At 37.0% G+C, this 22161-nt stretch overlaps 1 protein-coding gene across 1 annotated transcript; it reads right to left on the bottom strand.

Annotated features, from left to right (window-relative positions):
* Positions 1-16800: 16800 nt before the first annotated feature.
* LOC306885433 (sclerostin domain-containing protein 1-like) lies at positions 16801-18730 on the bottom strand. The gene is made up of 2 exons (XM_079441933.1): positions 18456-18730; positions 16801-17967 (listed from the first exon to the last, which is right to left on the bottom strand). The coding sequence occupies exons 1-2, from the start codon at positions 18649-18651 to the stop codon at positions 17555-17557; spliced, it is 609 nt and encodes a 202-aa protein (XP_079298059.1). The 5' UTR covers positions 18652-18730; the 3' UTR covers positions 16801-17554.
* Positions 18731-22161: the final 3431 nt, after the last annotated feature.

The raw sequence follows: 22161 nt of genomic DNA, 5'->3' as shown, positions 1-22161 counted from the left end.
AGGATGGTCTCTGATTTCTTAACTACATGCATCACTCACTACACCAGTTTGTTATTTAAAGAGCAAGAAAGCATGAAAAAAAAAAATCAATGCAGATTCAAAATTTGTGCCAAATTGATATTTTGAGCTGAATTCCTGACTGTTTTTAAGTATCAAATAGAACTTTACAGTGACCGTCCGTTCAGTTTAATTGTGGGTATTTAATGATTCATGTCATTAAGAAACATAATAATGAATTGGTTTAATGATGAATTCGAAACTATGGACATCACACTTAAAAATGGTAAAGAATATTTTTAAAAAGTTAAATTATTTTTATGTCTTGACATTAAAGGCATCTTAAAAACCCAGCGCTCATGCATGGCATGCTTTAAAATAAGCGAGATATGCAACAGCCTAAGACAATCTTTAAGCACGTTCTTTAAGCCAAAATTGAAAATTAGCCCACGATTTACTCACCCTCAAGCAATCTTAGTAGTATATAACTTCTTCTTTCAGATGAATACAATCAGAGTTATATTAAAAACTGTCCTGGCTCTTCCAAGCTTTATAATGGCAGTAAATGGTGGTCAAAATTTTGAAGCCCAAAAAAGTGCATCCATCATCATAAAAAGTACTCCACATGGCTCCGGTTCTTGCGAGACTAGCATGTTCTCACCAGAGCTTACGCTATGCCTACGTCATCTGCTGGAAAGCCACTCTCTCGTAAACCCCTGTAAGACAATTAGGGCCTGTTCACACCTGGTAACTTCATGCATTTTCGCTGATTGGATATCTAATTTGTTAAAACGTTTCCATTTACACTTGGCTAAATAAATGTGTCTTTGCAAAATGTTCACGTAAACAAAAGCAACAGATAAGCACTGCATTTTTTTTTCATTATCAGCTAATTTCAAGATCAAAGACCACAATAGGAGAAAGAGTGGCATCAGCACTGGAAAGATAAGTTCAATCAGGCCAACTCTTGGAAGATTTTAGCATGGTAATGGTTTTGACAATGTTAATGTATTTGTTCTTGGCACAATAGAGCTGCTACGCTGCTGCTGCTGAATTGCTGTTGGTTATTGCTGCTGCTGCAAGTAAGTAAGGGAATTTGCTACTGCCAATGCATACGGTGAAACGGTGCTGTAAGTATTTAAGACATACTGCTGCTGCACAAATAGAATATATAGTAACCCGTAGCAGATTTATACAGGTGGAGCTGGGGAAGTGGAACTCTGAAACTCTGAAAGCGTGCTGCTAAATGCAACATGAACCAATACCTTGCAATTCCCCTACTTGTGCATCTGTGACTTACTTTCAGTTTTATTTGTGGGAGTTTGCGCTTCGGCTTTTTGAACAGATACTCAGCTGCTCATCTGCGGCGATGCATGTTGCATTATCACTGTCATACCTTACTATAACATATCATATAGCCTATAATATGCTCTCAGATGTTTGTAATTTTAACATTTTGGGAGGAGTAAAATTTTCATATGTGGTTTCAACAACCTGGGGTCTCATTTATAAAATTCTCCGTAGATTTAATCCTAAAAAAAAAAGTGTACTTACGCACAAAAGCTACATTCTTTCAGATTTATAAAACCATATGCATATCATTTCCATGCATATTCCCATCCACGTGACATGTGTTTAACACCGTCAAAGGTACAAGACATTAAGGAAATATGAGATCCTGACTGCAATTCCATTTGGGCCATAGCCTACACATTAATTGTTATTGCTAAAAATTATCCAGTATCCTTGTTATGTTTGATAAGGAAAATATCCATAAAAACAAAATGGTTTAAAATAGTTGATCTCATTCTTTTACACAGGTCATATAGTATTTAAATTGTTTTAAACAATTCAAATCAAATTAAATGTATGCAGTTTTGCTGATAAGGTGAACATAAGCTGAACATCTGTTTTTAGTGGAATATAATAGGCCTATATTTTTTGCAGTGTAAATACAACTGTCTGACTGCGAATTACTGAAAATATTTTAAAAAGGAAATGTGCAAATCTTACTGTTTTCCTTTATTGGTATCCTTCAAATACAGTGGTATTTTTTATAATGTTTTGGAGATGCCTTTACACGACATCAACACGTCCGTGCAGCTGTGGTAGTACAGTAAGATATTATCATTGGCCCTATTCAAACCGGACAATGGACTTACCGTTCGACCACCATATCCAGCTGTGTCCGCCATAATATCGAAGTAAGTGCACATCACGATCATTGTTCGCGCAAAAAAACAAAAACTCCTCGTAACATGAGATCTGCAGTTTAGTTTAAAAATGAATTATTGTGCACCTATAGCACTCCTCGCTGTCATTAAAACATAGGATGCCACATGAAAAGAGATCAAATTAATCCACTATATGTCTAAATTTAATTTAGTTTAACTTCTGCATAATTACGTTTTGTAATTTTAGTGCTTATCTCCATTAATGAAAGTGGAATATTTATTGCAAATGCTTATCAAAATGAAAACACAGTTTAAAATCATTTACTTCATTACTTCTCACTCCAAAAGAGTTCGGCATGGTCTAGAATGTCAAAGTACGGTGCGTACATATTTATGTCAAGTTTATTTTATGTCAAGTACGCAATGTTTATAAATGAGACCCCAAATGCATTTGCAGGTGTCTAGTTCAGTCTGGAATGTGGCCCAGACCACCTCCTGAAGAGGTTTGAGCAGTGGCGGCTGCTGGTCTTTCAAAGAGGGGAAGCTCATTTTCGGCCTACATCATAAAAATTTATCATTTATTTATACGTAAATTCTGCCCTACGTTCCTTTTCAAGAAAATGCTCTGTGACCCTGTCGTACCAAGCACTGTCTGCCATCGTGTGCAGTTTGCTAGCTGGCTAGTTCACCCATATGAGGCTAGCCTGGCCTACTGAATGAATGAATGAACGAACAAACGATCTAAAAAAAAAAGATATTAAACTCGACAGAGGAAATGTGGGAATTAGGTTAGACTGAAACAAGGAATGTGGTGTATAATTGTGTGAAATGTATGATGAAAATAGCCTAGCAATTTTGCCAAGTAAATACCAAGAAATAGGCTGCAGCAGTTTGTCTTTTGACTACACCTGAAAAATCCGCTATGGGACTGAGCTCGAATAGCTTCAGCGTCAGAGACTTCTTATAGGACAAAATCGCTGTCAATCAAAAGGAGATGCAGTCTTTCGACAGACCCTCCAATCATCACGCAGAAGCCCGGAGTCCAGGCCAGCCCACTCCTCTATTCACCCCCAGAGATGCTGAGCGTCCGGGGGCGGGACATAATTTATCCAATTACCATCTAGTTTTGAAGCACTGAAAAAAACTGTTCAAAGCAGCCCCATTGAAGTCAATGGACGCTAGGCTTCAGCAGGGAAATACATTGTGACTCTACGGGAATGTATGAGAAGGAAATCGAGTCAGCCGACCTGCTATATGTAGCTGGTTCTGAACTAACTCGTCTTTGAGATGAACCTTTTTCTAATGCATTTTTAGTCAATAAAATGTTAAAACAATAGTACATATTTGACCATTAATTTTTTGACATTATAGGGGAAGCCGAGCTTCCCTTGCAGTCTTAAAGAAATCCCCACTGGGTTTGAGCAATCGGATTTAAATCGGTCTCAAAAGCGTTTCAGAGGGCATTTAACACCTGGTCTTTTCACGATCGGATAGCTATCCGATTAAAGAAAAAGCATGAAGTGACCAGGTGTAAGCAGGTCAAAAGCATAAGCTAGAGATTACGGTTTATAAAGTTTTAAATATAGATATTTTTCTTACAAAAGTGCATCACTTCCCTTTAGAAGGCCTAAGACGGCTTGAGGGTGAGTAAATCATGGAGTAATTTTAATTTTTGGGTGAACTATCCCTTTAAGCACTGTAGATGAAAAAAAAACATGTTTCTGCATTTAAAATCGTGAGATGCAAAGCAGTGGAATTAAAAAGGAAAAAAACTTAAAATACATTTTTAAAAGTTGAAAAAAAAAATTTTAAGTTGACAAAATGTGGTGCTCAGATATAAAATACTCAAGATGCTGTACGAAGGTCAAACACATCCATTTAGGATGTTTACATGGAAAATCAATTGAAAAGCAGAGCAGTGGAATGCAAAAAACAGTGTCTGTCTGAACAAGCTCTAAGCCAGACTTGTTTAAACTGCAGTAAACCCATTTTAAGCAATCAACAAAAAAAGCAATCAATCAAAAAAAGCACTTACCACAGGTAATCTTAAATGAAAATAGCCTTTTTATGCGTTTTATTCATTTAGCAAAACAGTCCTGAAGAACATCTCTTGTGCTGTTCATGCTCCAATTACATATGCATTTATTTATTTGTTCATATTACAGCACACTAGAAGCTTTTGTCAAAGACTGCAAGATTTCATCCACTAAAAGAACAATCTGACTGGCTGATAAATCTGATAATCAGAAATCACGATTTTTTTCCCCTATATACAGTGGGTGGAAAATTATTTGATCCCCTGCTGATTTTGTACGTTTGCCCAATGACAAAGAAATGATCAGTCTATAATTTTAATGGTAGGTTTATTTGAACAGTGAGAGACAGAATAACAACAACAACAAAAATCCAGAAAAACGCATCAATTTCAAAAAAGTTAGAAATTGATTTGCATTATAATGAGTCACATAAGTATTTGATCCACTATCAATCAGCAAGATTTCTGGCTCCCAGGTGTTTTTTATACAGGTAAGGAGCACTCCCTTTAAGAGAGTGCTCCTAATCTCAGTTTGTTAAATCAATCAATTGTTGTCAATCAGATTCCAAACTCTCCACCATGGCCGAGACCAAAGAGCTGCCCAAGGATGTCAGGGACAAGACTGTAGACCTACACAAGGCTGGAATGGGCTACAAGACCATCGCCAAGCAGCTTGGTGAGAAGGTGACAACACTTGTAAATTGTCAATCTCCCTTGTTCTGGGGCTCCATGCTAGATCTCACCTCGTGGAGTTTCAATGATCATGAGAACGGTGAGGAATCAGCCCAGAACTGAAATCCTGCAGCACTCACAAGGTCCCCCTGCTCAAGAAAGCACATGTACAGGCCCGTCCGAAGTCTGCCAATGATTCAGAGGAGAACTGGGTGAAAGTGTTGTGGTCAGATGAGACCAAAATCCAGCTCTTTTGCATCAAGTCAACTCACCGTGTTCGGAGGAGGAGGAATGCTGCCTATGACCCCAAGAACACCATCCCCACCATCAAACATGGAGGTGGAGACATTATGCTTTGGGGGTGTTTTTCTGCTAAGGGGACTGGACAACTTCACCGCATCAAAGGGATGATGGAAGGGGCCATGTACTATCAGGGCCAGGGCATTGAAGCCAACCAAGGCATTGAAAATGGGCCATGCATGGGTATTCCAGCATTACAATGATCCAAAACACACGGCCAAGGCAACAAAGGTGTGGTACAAGAAGAAGCACAAGAAGAAGTCCTGCAGTGGCCTAGCCAGTTTCCAGACCTTAACCCCATAGACAATCTGTGGAGGGAGCTGAAGGTTCGAGTTGCCAAACGTCAGCCTAGAAACCTTAATGACTTGGAGAGGCTCTGCAAAGAGGAGTGGGACAAAATCCCTTCTGAGATGTGTGCAAACCTGGTGGCCAACTACAAGAAACGTCTGACCTCTGTGATTGCCAACAAGAAATGCTGTTCTTTTGAACTTTCTATTCATAAAAGAAACCTGGAAAAAAATTATACTCAGCTGTCTTCAACATCATCATAATAAATGTTTTTTTTTTAGCAGCAAATCAGAATATTAGAATGATTTCTGAAGAATCGCATGACTGGAGTAATGATGCTAAAAATTCAGCTTTGAAATCACAATAAATTACATTTTAAAATATATTCAAATAGAAAACAGTTATTTTAAATAGTGAGAATATTTCAAAATTGTACTGTTTTGCTGTAGGCCTACTTTGGATCAAATAAATCCAGGCTTTCTGAGCAGAAGAGACTTCTTTAAAAAACATTAAAAATCTTAATGTTCAATAACTTTTGACTGGTATTGTAGGCAACTTTAATTTTTCTCTTTTACTAGCTTTTAATTGGCTTATAAATCAGATACACTGCTGGACAATAACTAATAATAATGATTTGTTTATATACTACAAACTATTTTTTATCCCATGAGGCAGAATAGTTTCTATACTGCATTGTTCATATGCTTTATTTATTACCTGGAGATGACTTGAAAAACCAAGTTAAACATATTGTTGCCATCGCAATTCTAAACTCATCGTTTTTTGTTGTGAAAACAGCTGTTTTCATTAATTTCATATATTAGGAATTTCATGGTGTTTTCTGCACGACAGCGTCCTCCGGCTTCGAGTATGAATGAACACACACTGCATGTAATGAGCGTTTAGTGCTCCCTGATGTTCATCTCGCCTTATTCTGCATCCGAATAAACATCAGGTCATGCAACAGACTATCCTGTCTCTTTGAATTTAAATCTATATTTATTCACACCGGCTCTTGAAAACCTTTATGCCACACACTTGCCAGAAAAAGTGTGGGGGACGAATTTACGTGATATTAAAAGTGGGGGGACATGTCCCCTGCATAATCTACGCCCCTGCCACTAAGATAAAAATAAGTTATTTAACTCCAAAATAAATAATTCAAGTAACTTAACACTTTAAATAGTTATTATGAAAATAAATAAATGAATAAATATATAAATGCATAATCCAATACTTTCTGAACTCTCCCCTAGTCTCATTTGAATATTGAAGCTGAATCTTCCTTGGGAGTTTGTGGCTTATTAGGACAACGGTAGCCTATTGGAAATAGACAGCTGTGTAGCATAAATGGATATTTGACTTCCAGTAACTCCAATGTCACCAGAAGCCCATGGTCTGGACGAATCAGCATGGATTGCCATGTACACTGCAAATGCATGGTCAGTGCATTTTCATCCATCTCCAAATCTAGTTAGTCAGATCATAAAATATTCTGGACCCTGATCTTAATGCCAGGTGAAAAAGGGGGATTGACGGCCTGCCAAAAAACTGCAGCCATCACTACCAAATACTATAATCACAACTGTCAAGCCACAGCACATCTTTACTGGCAGAGAGAAGAGCAATGGATTTCTAACACCACAACAGAGCAAGTGTGACAAAGTTTTATACCCATTTTTACCAAAAAAAAAAAGCGCGAGAGAAAGAAAAGAGCCACAGTCTCTTTGTGGTGTGATCCCATTCAGACAGGTTTCAGAGTGTGATGCAATACAGAAAACCAAAGAAAGGCATGGCTCCAAACATGAGGTCACAGGGCGAGGAACAGTGGTATCATGTGGTTCCATACACACAGAGCTGACACATAATACTTAATGAGGAACAAATAGTGCTGTTTTTTTAACTGCATTTCCTCTCTTCCTGGATCAAATGTCTCTACCAACAAAAACAGTCTCGTGCATTTGCCGTGATGAGTAGTCTCATCATTACCCAAGATACAGAGGATCAGTAGATTCGCAGCACTTAAAAGCAGTCCCAGAAAGCAGTCTATAGACTTCAGCAATGACCGTGGGGCACTGTGACTGTTCTATGGGAAGAGTGCATTTTTTTAACCAGATGTGCTACATAATGCCTGTTTTAGCTTCCTCCTCCACTACTTCTTTCGTGATTTTGCATAGAAAAAATAGATGTCAACAGTCTCAGTGTATCTCAGCTTTACAGGATTATCATTTGAAGGGTTTCAGGATTGTTTTATTTTTTATTTTTTTTATTTTGTGACATCATAACATCACATCTGTGCCATAGGTGTTATATCGATCCAACTTCATGTTGATCCAAACTTGAATGACTTACTTTCTTTGGAAACTAAAAATAGATATTGTGAAGAATGTTGGTACAACAAACAGCTTTGGTTCCCATTGATTTCTATTGCATGGACAAAATACAATAGAAGTCAAGGGGGATCTAAACTTTTTGATTACAAAACAGTTTCTTCAAAATACATTATTTCATGTACAAGGTTTCATTTTTGGTGTACCATCCATTTAAGCTTTAAAGTGTGGTTAAGCCTTTATTCTGATTTCATATTGCAGTAAGTAGTTTAATTTCAGAAACCAACAACATCTGTTTTTTTCTGGAAATAGAGATGCTTGTTCTTGCTATATGACAATGCTCAGTTACAGTGAATATTTTGAATGTTGTGGATAAAGTGGTACATTTGGATTAATATACCAACTGTCTTCAGATTTTTAGAAAATATTCCAAATATTCCATTCTCAGATTTCTAGATTTTCAGATTTTTCAGAAAATACTGCCTTACAGCAAGGTTAATCTGTTTTACATGCTTATATAATTGGACTACATGACCAATTTTTTGAGTAATATCGGTCTATTCTTGTGCGTGTTAATGCAGTCATTGGCAAAAGAAGCTTTAAATAGATATAATCTATTTACCTTTTAATGCAATTTGTTTTAAATTGATTACACTGTGTACACCAAACCAAGTAAACCAGTTGTTACAAAAGTAAACCATCAGACCATCTTTCCAATTCTAGAACAGCATTGTCTTCAAAATACAAATTTTGAGAGAAAAGTCATGATTGATCATGCCATATATAAAATGCAGAAGACATCAACTGATATGAACATTTAAACAAAGGAATTTCCATGAAATTACGAGAAAGAAAGGAAAGAAGAAAGATGAAAAGAGTCCTGGAAGCTCTCTGCCTGCAGATGTTGGCCTAGTCCGGCCCACCCACGTTGGCCCCAGTGATCGCTGATGGCGATGAATGATGATGTCAAAAGAGCTCAGGCCAGAAGACGAGAGGAAAAAGCTTATCATCACTGATGCAACAAAGCGTAACACGAACACACACACGCTCATACTGTATATATGTGCATACATAGCCTGCACAAACACATATGCACACACTCAGCACCAACCAGTTAAGCTGCATGGGCAAAACTAGAAGATCCATTCATTTTTAAATTAAATGAGCCAATTTTCAGATGAAGTCTTTAATATCCAATGAACAGACTGTTATTAGGACCTGAAGCAGTATGCATGGCATAATTATGCAAATTTTCATTTAGCATTTCATTAACATTAACATGGCATTTAAAGTCAAACGCATGGCATACAAAAGGTAAATGCACGAGTAGCTTACGCAAATATACTAAATATAAGAAGAAAACTATATAAATATTACTAAATATACAATAGAGATTAGAAAATGCTTCACAATGAGGACTTGATTGCTTAAGGGGGTTAAGGAGACATGCTGAAACTTTCCTAATTGTGTTCTTAGCAAAATAATCTTCTCCTGGCTGTTTTCAGTATTTACATGGGTGGTCAAGTTTACCAGTTTATTTATTCATTTTCTCTGCCTCAACTAAAATGTTTATGCAGTATGCTGTTGTATTTTTTTTTTAAATTACATTTGGATATCCTGCTTTGTCATTATGTCCCAAATTTGTAATTTCCAAAATATAACAACATTTAAATTTCACTCTCTGGAGGGAGTTACCACAGGAATGATTACACAGAGTCAGAGATATGCAAACAAATACGGCACAAATATAATAGAGTTTTCCTTACTGGGAGATTTTGCTTATTTCTGCAATGATTTTTGGGTTAAAAAGACATAAATAAATACTAATACTCATAGTAATAATAAATAATCTGATCTATGATGCAAAGTTATTTAGTCCAATAAATCCTGCGGCCACAGCAAAGTCTGATATTCATTTGTTAACAGCGATGAGCGGCTTATAAATCCTGCTCTGGTGCCTTGCTTGGATCTTCACAAATGTTCCAGGGACGGCATTTTCACTGCCAGTTGAAAGAAATACACAGCATCACCTAAAATAGTCTCAAAGGAAAGCAATATATTCATGTGTCATTTTCTTTTCCCTCAAAATTACTGCCAACTGCCATACAACACTGCATTCTGTATATCCCACAATACTACTGCCAGCTGCCACACCAAACTCCAAGTCATATTTCTCAAATGAAGTGACAGAACCAACACGTCTTTTAATGATGGAAAAATACACAATTTTGCCAGAAGACCCTAAATGTAGGCACTGAAGGAACTGATCATCAACTCTGCATTAATAACAAGGATTAAGTGCGCGCACAGTCTCTGCTGTTATGAAGATGATGAATGAAATAGAAATAGCAGTTGGTTAGAGAGTACAGTGATTATAGTGCCAGGTAGTCCTAATATAAGGCTTAAAAGTCTTGAAACAGAAGAAGCTTTAGTTGCCAGGTACAGAAATTATGATTTTTCTTAGTGCATGTGTCAACACAAAGAAGAAATAGGCCTACATCTGAGGTGTCGTGAAAAAAGGACTACATATTAGCCACACAAGGTATTATAAGTAGTAGTTATTATTCCTTAAGCAATAAAAAGTTTAAAAATAAATACATTTAATGATTTGACTCCGTGGTCTTCATAAATTAGCAAGCTAAGATGCAATAGGCTATATTACCATTATTTGCTTCATCTTGCTTGTTGATGGTTGAGGTAAATGTTGTTTAACCCAAAAACTTTTTAAATATTATGTAACATGAATTTACAGCAGTCTAAAAGAATCCAAACCCACAGAGAGAGAACTTTGCCAAATCCACATAGGAAGAGAGTGAACGTGTTCACCAAACAAATATGTGGTTGAAATGATTTTAAAATCTGACCTGTGTATAATATTAAAGCTTCCGCTTAGAAAAATAGTCCACTACGGCATCTGGCCGAGCAAATAATAATAATAATAATAATTTGTTCCATTTATATAGCGCTTTTCTAGGCACTCAAAGCGCTTTACATAGTAAGGGGGGTATCTCCTCGTCCACCACCAAATGACGGACTGCAATATATTGCAGGAATATTAACCATTAGCTAAGTGCTCTAAGCGATTTCCACTATAATTGATAACTGAGACACAGCTGTGTTTATATAAAATGACAGAATAAAGCAAATCCACAGCGTGACATGAGAGACTATAAAGTAGCGCCGGTTTCTCTCATCCGGATACAGCGTTGCTAAGCATGAAGGCAAATATTTGGCAATATCAGACCGCTAAATGGTGTGAATGACCAATCAGAATCAAGCATTCCAGAGCGCCGTGTAATAAGTTTTCAAAGAGCCATTTAGTTCATCTAACCTAATTGTGATCAATCAGTAGCCTACATTATATAATTAATGTGATTAAAATGTTTAATTGAATTATAGTCCTATAAATTACTAAATAAATCAGAAAAAAAAGAGTTCGGCTTCTGATGATCGGCTTCTGTTTTGTGGCTTTTAAAAAATCATCGATATGTACCCTATCAAATATCTATAAATATGAATTTTTTTACTTAACATGTCACTCAGCTCAGACATTAGCGTTCAGCAGGTTTGTTCCTATCCTCATACTGCTCTCGGCTGAGACATGCCTGTGAAAATATAAACAGATCAATGTCAATAATGAAAAGGGCAGGAAAAACACAGTGGAATGTATCATCACTGCTTGCCAAATTAAATAAAATCACCGTACACTAAACTAAATCTTTAGTTCATGTTGTTCTTTCCTTAACAAGCTACCTGTATTGCCATCTTAGCCATTCGTTACAAGTTACCAAACTGCACGCAGTGTTTCTAAGACCAGTCCAGTTTCCAGTTCATTGTTTACTCAGATTTTGCATCTCGGTGCTTAACATTCCAACTGTCATTTTTACTTTATTCTGTTTCTGCTCCTACGAAGCCCAAACTCAAATAACAGTAACAGTTTCATAATTGGATGTATTAACATAGGAACAAGGGGCCCCAGAAACACTGAGGGTCTTTGTTTTACACAAGATGGGCTAGCTGGAGGATGAAACCATCTCTCAAGAGCATCTTGGTTGAATGAGAAACAGGTGTGACTGCATTCGGATGCTTTTTATCTCATGTCTGTGAGTGGATGGGCTTAGCTGCATCAGCTGCTCTTATACAATGTAAGTGACATTCGTTGACCTCTACATAAAAAGCTTTGCAGATAGTGGTATAAATGTGATGTTACAAGGCTGCTATGGTTACAAGAGAGTGGGAAGGATTAAACACTGAATAGAAAAAGTCCTGACAATGGCCTTGAGACATCTCAGAAAACTTTGTTTTGCTTTGTGCTCTAAAAGACATGAGGTAAAATCATCAACATCTCAAACTTAGGTAAAGGCCTGTCATTGCAACTCATAGCCGTGGGCTATGCTGTAGCTTTGTGTTTTGATATTTTTAACGAAGCAAATGTGATTGTCTTATTTAGTCCCGTTCTACAGTAGATTTTCTTACATTCACACACAGTACAAACTGACACTTTATTGGACCTCTTTTCTGGATGTTAGCAGGCTAGTTAAAGGAAGTATTTGTATTGTGGGTGAACTTTCCTCTCTGAGATCCTGCCTGGCCCTCTTCCTGGATATAACTAGAGAGTTTATCATGATTAATTTTGCATCATTACTGTGGGAATTGTTACCACATGCATAGAGCCATAGCTGAGAGGAAGAGTCAAATATACCCTCATTAGCCATTTCACAGGTGTGCTCTGCTGGGTTAAATCACAAAAACATCAACCTTGTGAGTTTTTAATCACACGCTATTTTGAATTTAGCAAAAGTCAAAGTGACATTATGAAGTTTAGTGCACCTAAACATGTTTTCTTTGTCTATTTGATACAATAACTTAAAATGTATCATGGATCATCCATGATCACTTTCAAAAACTACTTGTTTTTTTCCTGATGGTGAATGATAAAGACAATCAATATTGACCTGACATTAAAGGACTAGTTCAAAAACAAATTGCTGAAAATGTTAAGATGTACAAACCGAATTCTGGAAATGTTGGGACGTTTTTTTTTTTTTTTTTTGAATAAAATTAAAACTAAAAGACTTTCAAATCACATAAGCCAATATTTTATTTACAATAGAACATAGATAACATAACAAATGTTTAAACGGAGAAATTTTACACTTTTATCCACTAAATGATCTCATTTCAAATTTGATGCCTGCTACAGGTCTCAAAAAAGTTGGCACGGGGGCAACAAAGGGCTGAAAAAGCAAGACATTTTGAAAAGATTCAGCTGGGAGAACATCTAGCAACTAAGTAAGTTAATTGACATCAGGTATGTAACATGATTAGCTATAAAAGGGATGTCTTAGAGAGGCAGAGTCTCTCAGAAGTAAAGATGGGCAGAGGTTCTCCAATCTGTGAAAGAGTGTGTAAAAAGATTGTGGAATACTTTAAAAACAACGTTCCTCTTTGGCTTTGCAAATCTCATCATCTACAGTGCATAACATTATCAAAAGATTCAGAGAAATCTCTATGCGTAATTTAATAATTTAATGAAATTTGACATCCTTGTTGGAAATCACGGACGCCGTGTCCTCCGGGCTAAAGAGGAGGGAGACCTTCCAGCATGTCATCAGCGTTCAGTTCAAAAGCCAGCATCTCTGATGGTATGGGGGTGCATAAGTGCATACGGTATGGGCAGCTTGCATGTTTTGGAAGGCACTAGGTTTTAGAGCAACATATGCTCCCCTCCAGACGATGTGTATTTCAGCAAGACAATGCAAAACCACACACTGCAGCTATTACAACAGCATGGCTTTGTAGTAGAAGAGTCTGGGTGCTGAATTGGTCTGCCTGCAGTCCAGATCTTTCACCTATAGAGAACATTTGGCGCATCATTACATAAAAAAATATGTCAAAGACGACCACAAACTCTTCAGCAGCTGGAAACCTATATCAGGCAAGAATGGGACCAAATTCCAACACCAAAACTCCAGAAACTAATAACCTCGATGCCCAGACGTCTTCAAACTGTTTTGAAAAGAAGAGGAGATGCTACACCATGGTAAAGATGCAAGTTTTGGTCCCAACTACTTTGTGTCACACTCTGCCCGGGAGCACGGAGACCAGGAGACAAGGAATTCACAAACACGAGAATCTTTAATCCAACTAGGAGCATGGGAGGCACAGGAAACACATCACGGACAGGGAAGACAATTCAACGACCGACAAACATTCATAGAAGGACTGGGGCTTTTAAACATAGGATAATCAGGGAACTAAGGAGACACACCTGGGATCAATTAACACAATTAACATGGGGAAACTGGGTCACACGGGGAGCAAAACACACACAAAACAGTCCACAATCCTGACACTTTGAGACCTCTAGCAGGCATCAAATTTGAAATGAGCTCATTTTGTGCATAAAATTTAAAAATTTCTCAGTTTAAACATTTGTTATGTTATGTGTGTTATATTGTGGGCTTATGTCATTTGAAAGTCTTTTAGTTTTCATTTTATTCAAATTTAAAAAACGTCCCATCATTTCCAGAATTCGGGTTATAGATGAGTTTGTTTCTTTATTGGCTTTTCATTTCATTAATTTGTTAATTGATGGACTGGAGTCAAGTGGATTACTTGTGGATTATTGTGATGTTTTTATCAGCTGTTTGGACTCTCATTCTGACGGCACCCATTCACTGCAGAGGATCCATTGGTGAGCAACTTATGTAATGCTAAATTTCTCCAAATCTGTTCTGATGAAGAAACAAACTAATCTACATCTTGGATGGCCTGAGCGTGAGTACATTTTCAGCAAATGTTCATTTTTGGGTGGGCTATTCTTTTAAAGAGCTCGAGCATTTAAAGCAGCAGACGACATACTATAATGCATGCTCACAATAAATAGAACATTATTGTGTGTTGGTTTAGACAGGCAGCATTCAATTCATGATTGTACAATACATGATGTAAAAGACACTATATGCTCAATTTAGTTGTTGAAATTTTTAGTCCAACTATATGTTCTGTTTAAACAACTACTATTTCAAGTTGACACAAAGTAAAATTTTAAGGCAGCACTGACACATAAATTTTGTTTTAGCTTTTTTGCAGTAAAGATGTGTGACTGTGAGGTTGCTGTGTTGCATATGGTAATGGTCCAAACCCTAGGTGAGGTGGAGTTACGGCTATTTTGGCACATTGTACTGTGTTGACAGATTGAGTTATACATCACTTGCTGCAGGAATTAGCTTAAATTAAGCGCTGCCCAGGGCTGTATGGTATATGATTATAAATGTATGGTTTAAACAATGACAGTTTGTTGAGAACTGACAATTGTTGTGAAATGATGCACAGCAACATAAAACTATATGGGGTGATGAAACCATGTGAGAAGAAACAAATTAAATGGTGTGTGAACTACGAAGAGACGATTTCGTTTTTTTTTTCCGTTTTTCGTTTCTTGAACTATTAAAAAAAAAAAACTCTTGAATTAAAAATTATTTATGCCAGTGTGTCATCATGTAAATTTATGGGATTTTCTTGGTCCGCTAATCACAGCATACAGCGTAAGGTTATTTGAAATACCAAGAACAGGGTTTCTCAAACTGGGTTATGTGAACATGAAAATGTGTTTTAGGTCAAACGAGTTTGACTGACAAAAATGTTTGGAATCAGTGGTATAGCCACAGAAAATGTATTAAAAACAGTAACAGCAACTGCTTGTACAGAAAAATGAGTGTAGATTTTGTAATCCAAGTAATACATTCTGATCATTTCACAGTAACTCAAAGCAGAACATGCAGCTCTACTTGTGAATGTAGTTTACTTACTGTCCCTTAAACGATCTCTTAATATCCTGAATAAAAGGCATGAAAATTCACCCCATCTGTTTTCTAAACACAGTTTATAGATATTATTGTGAGCAACTCATCCATGATTGTGTTTCTTTTTTTTTATGTTTTGAGTTATGTTTATGTAAAGTGTCACCACTGGATCTTCTGGTTAAATGACAGACTTGTCTCTAGTGACATATGCCAGATTTTTCCAATCATTTAGTCCAAGCTCACGTTCATCTGCCTTCACATCTCAAAATCCATTCAACAAACGATGCACAGAACCAAGTCCCCACCCTATACGCAAATAACCTTGCAAACTTTGGTAAAGCCAATTCTGAGCTCAGAATCTTGAGTAAACAAATAACACTTTACCAAGGGATAGCGTGTTTGAATACCACAGTATGTGGGAGTATGCAAGTTTTGTGGATCAGAGCAACCCTCTCTTTAGGGAATGTATTTGGTAATTGAGCTTATAAATAACAGCAGGTGGTCCCTGCATCTCAAACTCTCTGGAGGCGAATCTGTTGTCAGGAATAATTATAGACGGAGAATCAGTACAGACAAAAGCACCCGTTTCTGACTGCACCTGTCAACACACCGGAGACATCAGACAGACGTCTTCCGTTAGACTCATGATATTACCTGCCTTAGATTCTCAACCTCATTTTATCTCAGACAGCACACCCAGGACCGCCCATAGTCCGTTTGCTGACCTTCTGATGCATCTCGCTTACAAAACTGGAAAGCATTTTCTTGATTACCTAAAGTTTGCTACACACTTTCTTTTACAGGATCCACAAAGTATCATCTTCCAGTGACTTGCAGTGTAATCTGTGCAGTGTCACCTTCCTCTGGATTCCTGGATTCATAACACAAGGAATCTGATTCATAATTTGGGAATTTAACCTCAGGCAGGGCAACACGACTTTCAGAATGGCAGAGTGAAAAGATACGGGATACAATGAAGCAGCTTTAACATGTTGCCGCCAAAAAGTAGCTGATGTGCCTGCAGGTGAGGGCAGTCCTTCACAACAATGCAGCGTAGAGTTACGAACACAGTGAGAAAGAACTCACTTCTTGAACTAATTCCTCATTTGTTACATAGTTTCTGTCGGTCCGGGAAATTCTACAACCTTGCCTTTAGCTACAGTCAGTGGACTCAGTGAAGAAAATACAAACCAGCATAAGTAAACTACTTAATTTATTGTATAAATGGGTATTCAACTGTGTAAATGTCAACTTGAAATTTTCATAAAACAACTCTATAAAAATATATGGATGTAATTCTATTCAAAAAGACTACATATGAAATGCAAATATTTACATAGCTGTAGTAATGAATCAGTTTTTAAAGGAATAGTTCACCCGAAATGAAAATTGTGTTATTATTCACCCTTAAGTCGTTCCAAACTTTTTCTTCTGTTGAACACAAAAGAAAATATTTTGAAGAATTGGTAACCAAACAGTTGGCAGTAGCCATTGGCTTCCATAGTATTTTTTTCTATACTATGGAAGTAAATGGCTACCGGCAACTGTTTGTTTCCCAACTTTCTTCTTTTTGTGCTCACCAGAAAAAGAAACTCATACAGGTTAGGATCAAATTGAGGGCGAGTAAATGATGACATTATTTTCATTTTCGAGTGAACTATCCTATAACTTTCGTCTGTCATTTGAAATAGTATATATAATTGCTTTATGTAATTAGGTTATTTATACAAAATATTACCATATTACACTCAAAAAGTGCATATAATCTCACACATACAAAGTCATAAAAGAATCCACATCTGAAAATATTAAGAAACACAGCTGTACATCTTGTTGCAGTCCAAGTCAGAGTCATTGTAGTTCAAAGTCACTTTCCTTCCATGCACAGGGCTGTGTTGGTTAAATCTGCATAAGTATGGCTCATCCTCAACAAACTAGAGGCTCTAATATTTATTCATTTTTAGAGTTAAGCTTTGAGTTTTTATTTTTGCTTTTTTTCTTCTTGGGGTTCTGCAGCGGCTGATCCTTTGAGGGACTCTGAGGTGCACGAGAGGACTCGTTGTTTTGGCGTGTGTATCTCTTGCAGGTGCAGGATGTGACGGCGGTGATCTTGTAGGTGCGTGTGCTGCCATCCTGGCACTGGAGTTTAATGCGCTGGATGCGTGTGCGTTCGGTGACGCAGCGCCACTCCTGAGCGTCCCGTCTGCTCCAGTAGTGACCTCCACCGATCCAGTTGGGCAGCAGGTGGGTGGGTAGACATTCTCCAGCACACACTAACTCCTTGACAGGATTCAGGCTGGTGCACTGGCCGTCAGATATGTATTTAGTGGACCTCAGCTCCCTGCAACCGACTTGGTGCTGTTCTGCAAAAGAAAAGTTCATGCTTTAAAAATCAGTGAATGGAGAAGGAATTATGATACATTACACTTTAAGTAACTTCTACAGTAATACAATAGCCTGAAAGTTTAAATCAGTTCTAAAAGGCTTTAAGTTTTAAGGTTAAATAGACATGAACAGATAGATAGATAGATAGATAGATAGATAGATAGATAGATAGATAGATAGATAGATAGATAGATAGATAGATAGATAGATAGATAGATAGATAGATAGATGTTCAGGCAGGTTGCACATCTGCAGATGTTCTGACTTGTTGAAAATCACAAAACTTCTAATGCAATATCAACAGAGTTATATAATATACAACAGCTCATGTTTTTAAAAATATCTGCGAGCAAACATATAGATTCGGATATAGATTATAATCTTATTAAAGATATGAACCCTACAAAAGTATGATAAACGCATGAGTAGCATACTTAATAGCAAATATTGAAAGGTAAACACGTACCGGTTTGGTCTCGGCTCTCCGTTCGTCTTCCTCCGTTGCGTGCTCGATTTAAAGAGGCATTATTTGGAGTCTGGTGAGACGATGCGACCATGTGCTCATAAAACTCTTCAGTGGCATCATTTTTGAAAGCATGACAGCTTTTTATCAGAAAGCAGAGCAGAAACAGCAGCTGGTATTCGCATGTGTTGAGGGGCATTGCAAAAGAGCTCGGTTCAGTGTCTCTTTGAAAACCCAGAGAATGATTATACCTACCTGTTTCTCATCCATGTTTATATACCCGCCCATTCCAGAACAGCAGCAGTGAGTGGAATGATGAAGTGTGCTGGAAATGGGCGTGTCCTCGCGATGTAGTGCACGCCCACCTACAGCTACAGTAATCTGCACCATCCACATGGAAAATTATACTGATGTGAGCTAATCGTTGCAGAAACATGACATGAAATCTGACAAAAAATAACATTATAAATATATTGTATCCAGACGATTACATTTATTATCTGTAATAGCCTATTTATATATATGATTATGAAAACCAATAAAAATGCGTTTATAAATTTAATTTGGTGTAAAACTGCAACATTAATAGAGGAAACACTAGATACCAAAACGCACTTGCTGTGAAACGTGTAGTTTTTAATTTGGACTCAGACTATTCATTCTGACTGACTTTTAAATGTTACTTTCATTCTAATATTAATTTGACCATAATTTATATATATATATATATATATATATATATATATATATATATACATACAACAAAGAAAGAAAGAGAAAACAAAACATTAAAACATTTGGACATTCAGACAATTCATTCGACGAAATGAATGACATTTTTCTAAACAAAGATAATTTTTGTTGTCACCATCATTTAATAATATTTTCTTGGCCCTACAGAGGAGAATGTCTGGATGGATTCTTGAATTACATTTTGTTGAATTTTCATATTTTGCAGTTGGATTTATTTCTTTCTCCAATTTTTTTAATAAAGAATTAGCAGCATGCTATTTTATTTTTTTACTAATGCAAACAAGCTTTCACTATTATTGTACTGCTGATCTTAAGTAGGAAACACCAATTGTGTAGCTCAGTTGATATGTGAGCAAACAGTGCATTGTAACACCCTCAAACAGAGAGACACTGTGCTGAGGATGTTGCGCTCTCAGGTGTGAATGAGTTTTCAAGCATATTTAGATCCTCTACATGTGAACCTGATGCATTGAACTCTAGGTACAGGCATGCATGACAAAACCTATGAAATGGGATAGCCCTGGATTATTTTACCCCAAAATTATCCAAACAGGTGCCTCCGATGAGCTCACCAAATGAATGTGCATAGCACAAACGACATGGAGGAAACACAAAAGCCCAATGCTCGCTTTCTTCCACTGAAAATGTGTGGCTCCCCCAAAAAGTGTCTAGTTTCACTCACTCCTCAGGTATTTACGATTAATTCATTCCGCTTGCCCCCAGGTACACTTCTTTGATTTGGACGAAAAACACTTCAATATTGTGCTGATTTTTTTCCCCTTTTTTTGAAGGAAAAAAATATGTATTTCAAAAGCCACTGCTGTCAAAATGATCTCTTATTACCTAAAAAGCACTGTTAGTCATATTGGTAAAGGGGGGTTTATTGGGGATCACTGAATATGCAACCTCAGGGCTTGAAAGAGGAATATCAAAGTCATGCGATACGATGCGGCATTCGCTAATTTCTACATCTGAAAACCGGATATTTGAGATAGTCCTTTCATGCACCTGTAATGACCGTGACATGCTCATAGATGGAGACAGGAGAGGGATGAATCTCAGGGGAAACCGAGAGGTTATGGCACTGAGTTATGGGTATATTGACATGCGACGTGACAACCGTGTGCTAAATAGACCCTCGTTTGGCCCACAGGGTGAGATAGTCCCTTGGGATGAGGGGATGTGGAGACTGGGAACAAAGCGCTCAGGAACAGACAGAGCTGTCTATAGAATTCTGAGCGAGTGCCTTAGGATGTGTGCAACAGGACCAAGTGTGGGAAAGTCCACGGAGGAGATCCCTGCTCTCTCAAAACTCACTGTATAATGCAGTTACCACATTGCAGCTTAAACGGGACATTTTCCAAACATTTTTTGAGAATGTGTTGGTATATATTGATTGATGATTATGAAAATGATGCATATTCATTTAAAAATGTTTATCTTTATTTTATTTTAAATAAACATCATCAGGTGCCTATTTCATTAGGTGATCATTATTGAGATCAAAAATTCACCTGAAAGAGATTCATGTTTGTAATAAACACTGTGATTCTGATCATTAAGGCATGTATGCTATTCATTCTAAGAAGTAAACAGTACACAGCTTGCTGATGCCAAATTTTCAAGTTCACACTTGATCTTCAGAGGATGGACGCTGCCCTCTAGCGGACAACTACAGAATTAAAATGTATGTATTACATCAATTTCTTTATTTGATCAAGAAAAAAAAAATTTAGATAAAAGGAAGCCTTCAATATGAACTCTTTTAGAGGTTCTACTTTAAAAGCAAATTACATGAGAAGCAAAAGGCAGATTAAAAGAAAAAAACTATGCTCTGAAACAAGCAAAAATAGAAACACTAAGGTTGAAAAGGTACAACTTAAACAAAAGAAAAGATGAAAAATGACACAAAGATGAAAATTTGCTGATTACTTACTCAGCCTCAGGCCATCCAAGATGTAGATGAGTTTGTTTCTTCATTGGAACACATTTGGAGAAATTTAGCTTTACATCACTTGCTCACCAGTGGATCCTCTACAGTGAATGGGTGCCGTCAGAATGACAAACAGCTGATAAAAAGCATCACAAAAATCTACAAGTAATTCACATCAGTTAACATCTTGTGAAGCGAAAAGCTGGATACTTGCAAAAGACCAATTCATCATTAAGATGGTTTTTAACTATAATTGTCACTTCTGAGTCTATAATCCTCCAGCGAATAAATCCATCCAAAATGCCCCAACATATTTGTTTAGTATTCTTTTGGACTGTTTTCACTTGTAAACAATGCTTGATCTGTGTATATTTTAGATTACTTTTCAGATTAGATTACTTTTTCACTGGAGAAAGCAATATGGATAGAGGACTTGTATTTTAACCGGAAACAACGATTTCAATGATGGACACGCTGCTTTTCGCTTCATAAGATGTTAATTAGTGGACTGTAGTCATGTGGCTTACTTGTGAATTACTGTGATGTTTTCATCAGCTGTTTGGACTGTCATTTGTGAGCAACTTATATAAAGCTAAATTTCTCAAAATCTGTTCAGATGAAGAAACTAATTCATCTACATTGAGGATGACCCGAGGGTGAGTACATTTTTTAGCAAATTTTCATTTTTGGGTGAATGATTCTTTTAAAGTTGTAGAGAAAATCCTCAAAGTTTTTTTTTTCTGTCTCTGGAGCATCAAACAGTTGCCCACAGTCAAAGTGGGATGTCCTTTGGTTAGCAGTTTGTCATGTGCTCTATATGTCCTGTCTTCTGTGTGGTACTTATACAGCTTAAGGAGACACAGAATAAATATACAATCCAACACTTCAGTATCATAAATTACTGAATAAAATGTTTCCTATAAAATGCAGAGCACCAATCACAGCACAGCACGCTGAGGAAGAAATGGATGCCCAGCAGACTTCACCTGGCCAAAGAAACAAGAGACAATATCTTTCTGTTCC

The sequence above is a fragment of the Barbus barbus genome, assembly GCF_936440315.1.
Source record: "Barbus barbus genome assembly, chromosome: 19".
NCBI classification, from domain to species: Eukaryota; Metazoa; Chordata; class Actinopteri; order Cypriniformes; family Cyprinidae; genus Barbus; species Barbus barbus.
The sequence above is the reverse complement of the archived record's forward strand: the minus strand, read 5'-3'. Positions and strand labels throughout refer to the sequence as shown.

Bases quoted from the DNA above. Each gene is read 5' to 3' on its own strand.
- LOC306885433 (XM_079441933.1), bottom strand. From the start codon at position 18,651: ATGCCCCTCAACACATGCGAATACCAGCTGCTGTTTCTGCTCTGCTTT. The intron at 17,968-18,455 runs GTACGTGTTTAC...TTTCTTTTGCAG, and splicing joins GGAGAGCCGAGACCAAACCG to AACAGCACCAAGTCGGTTGC.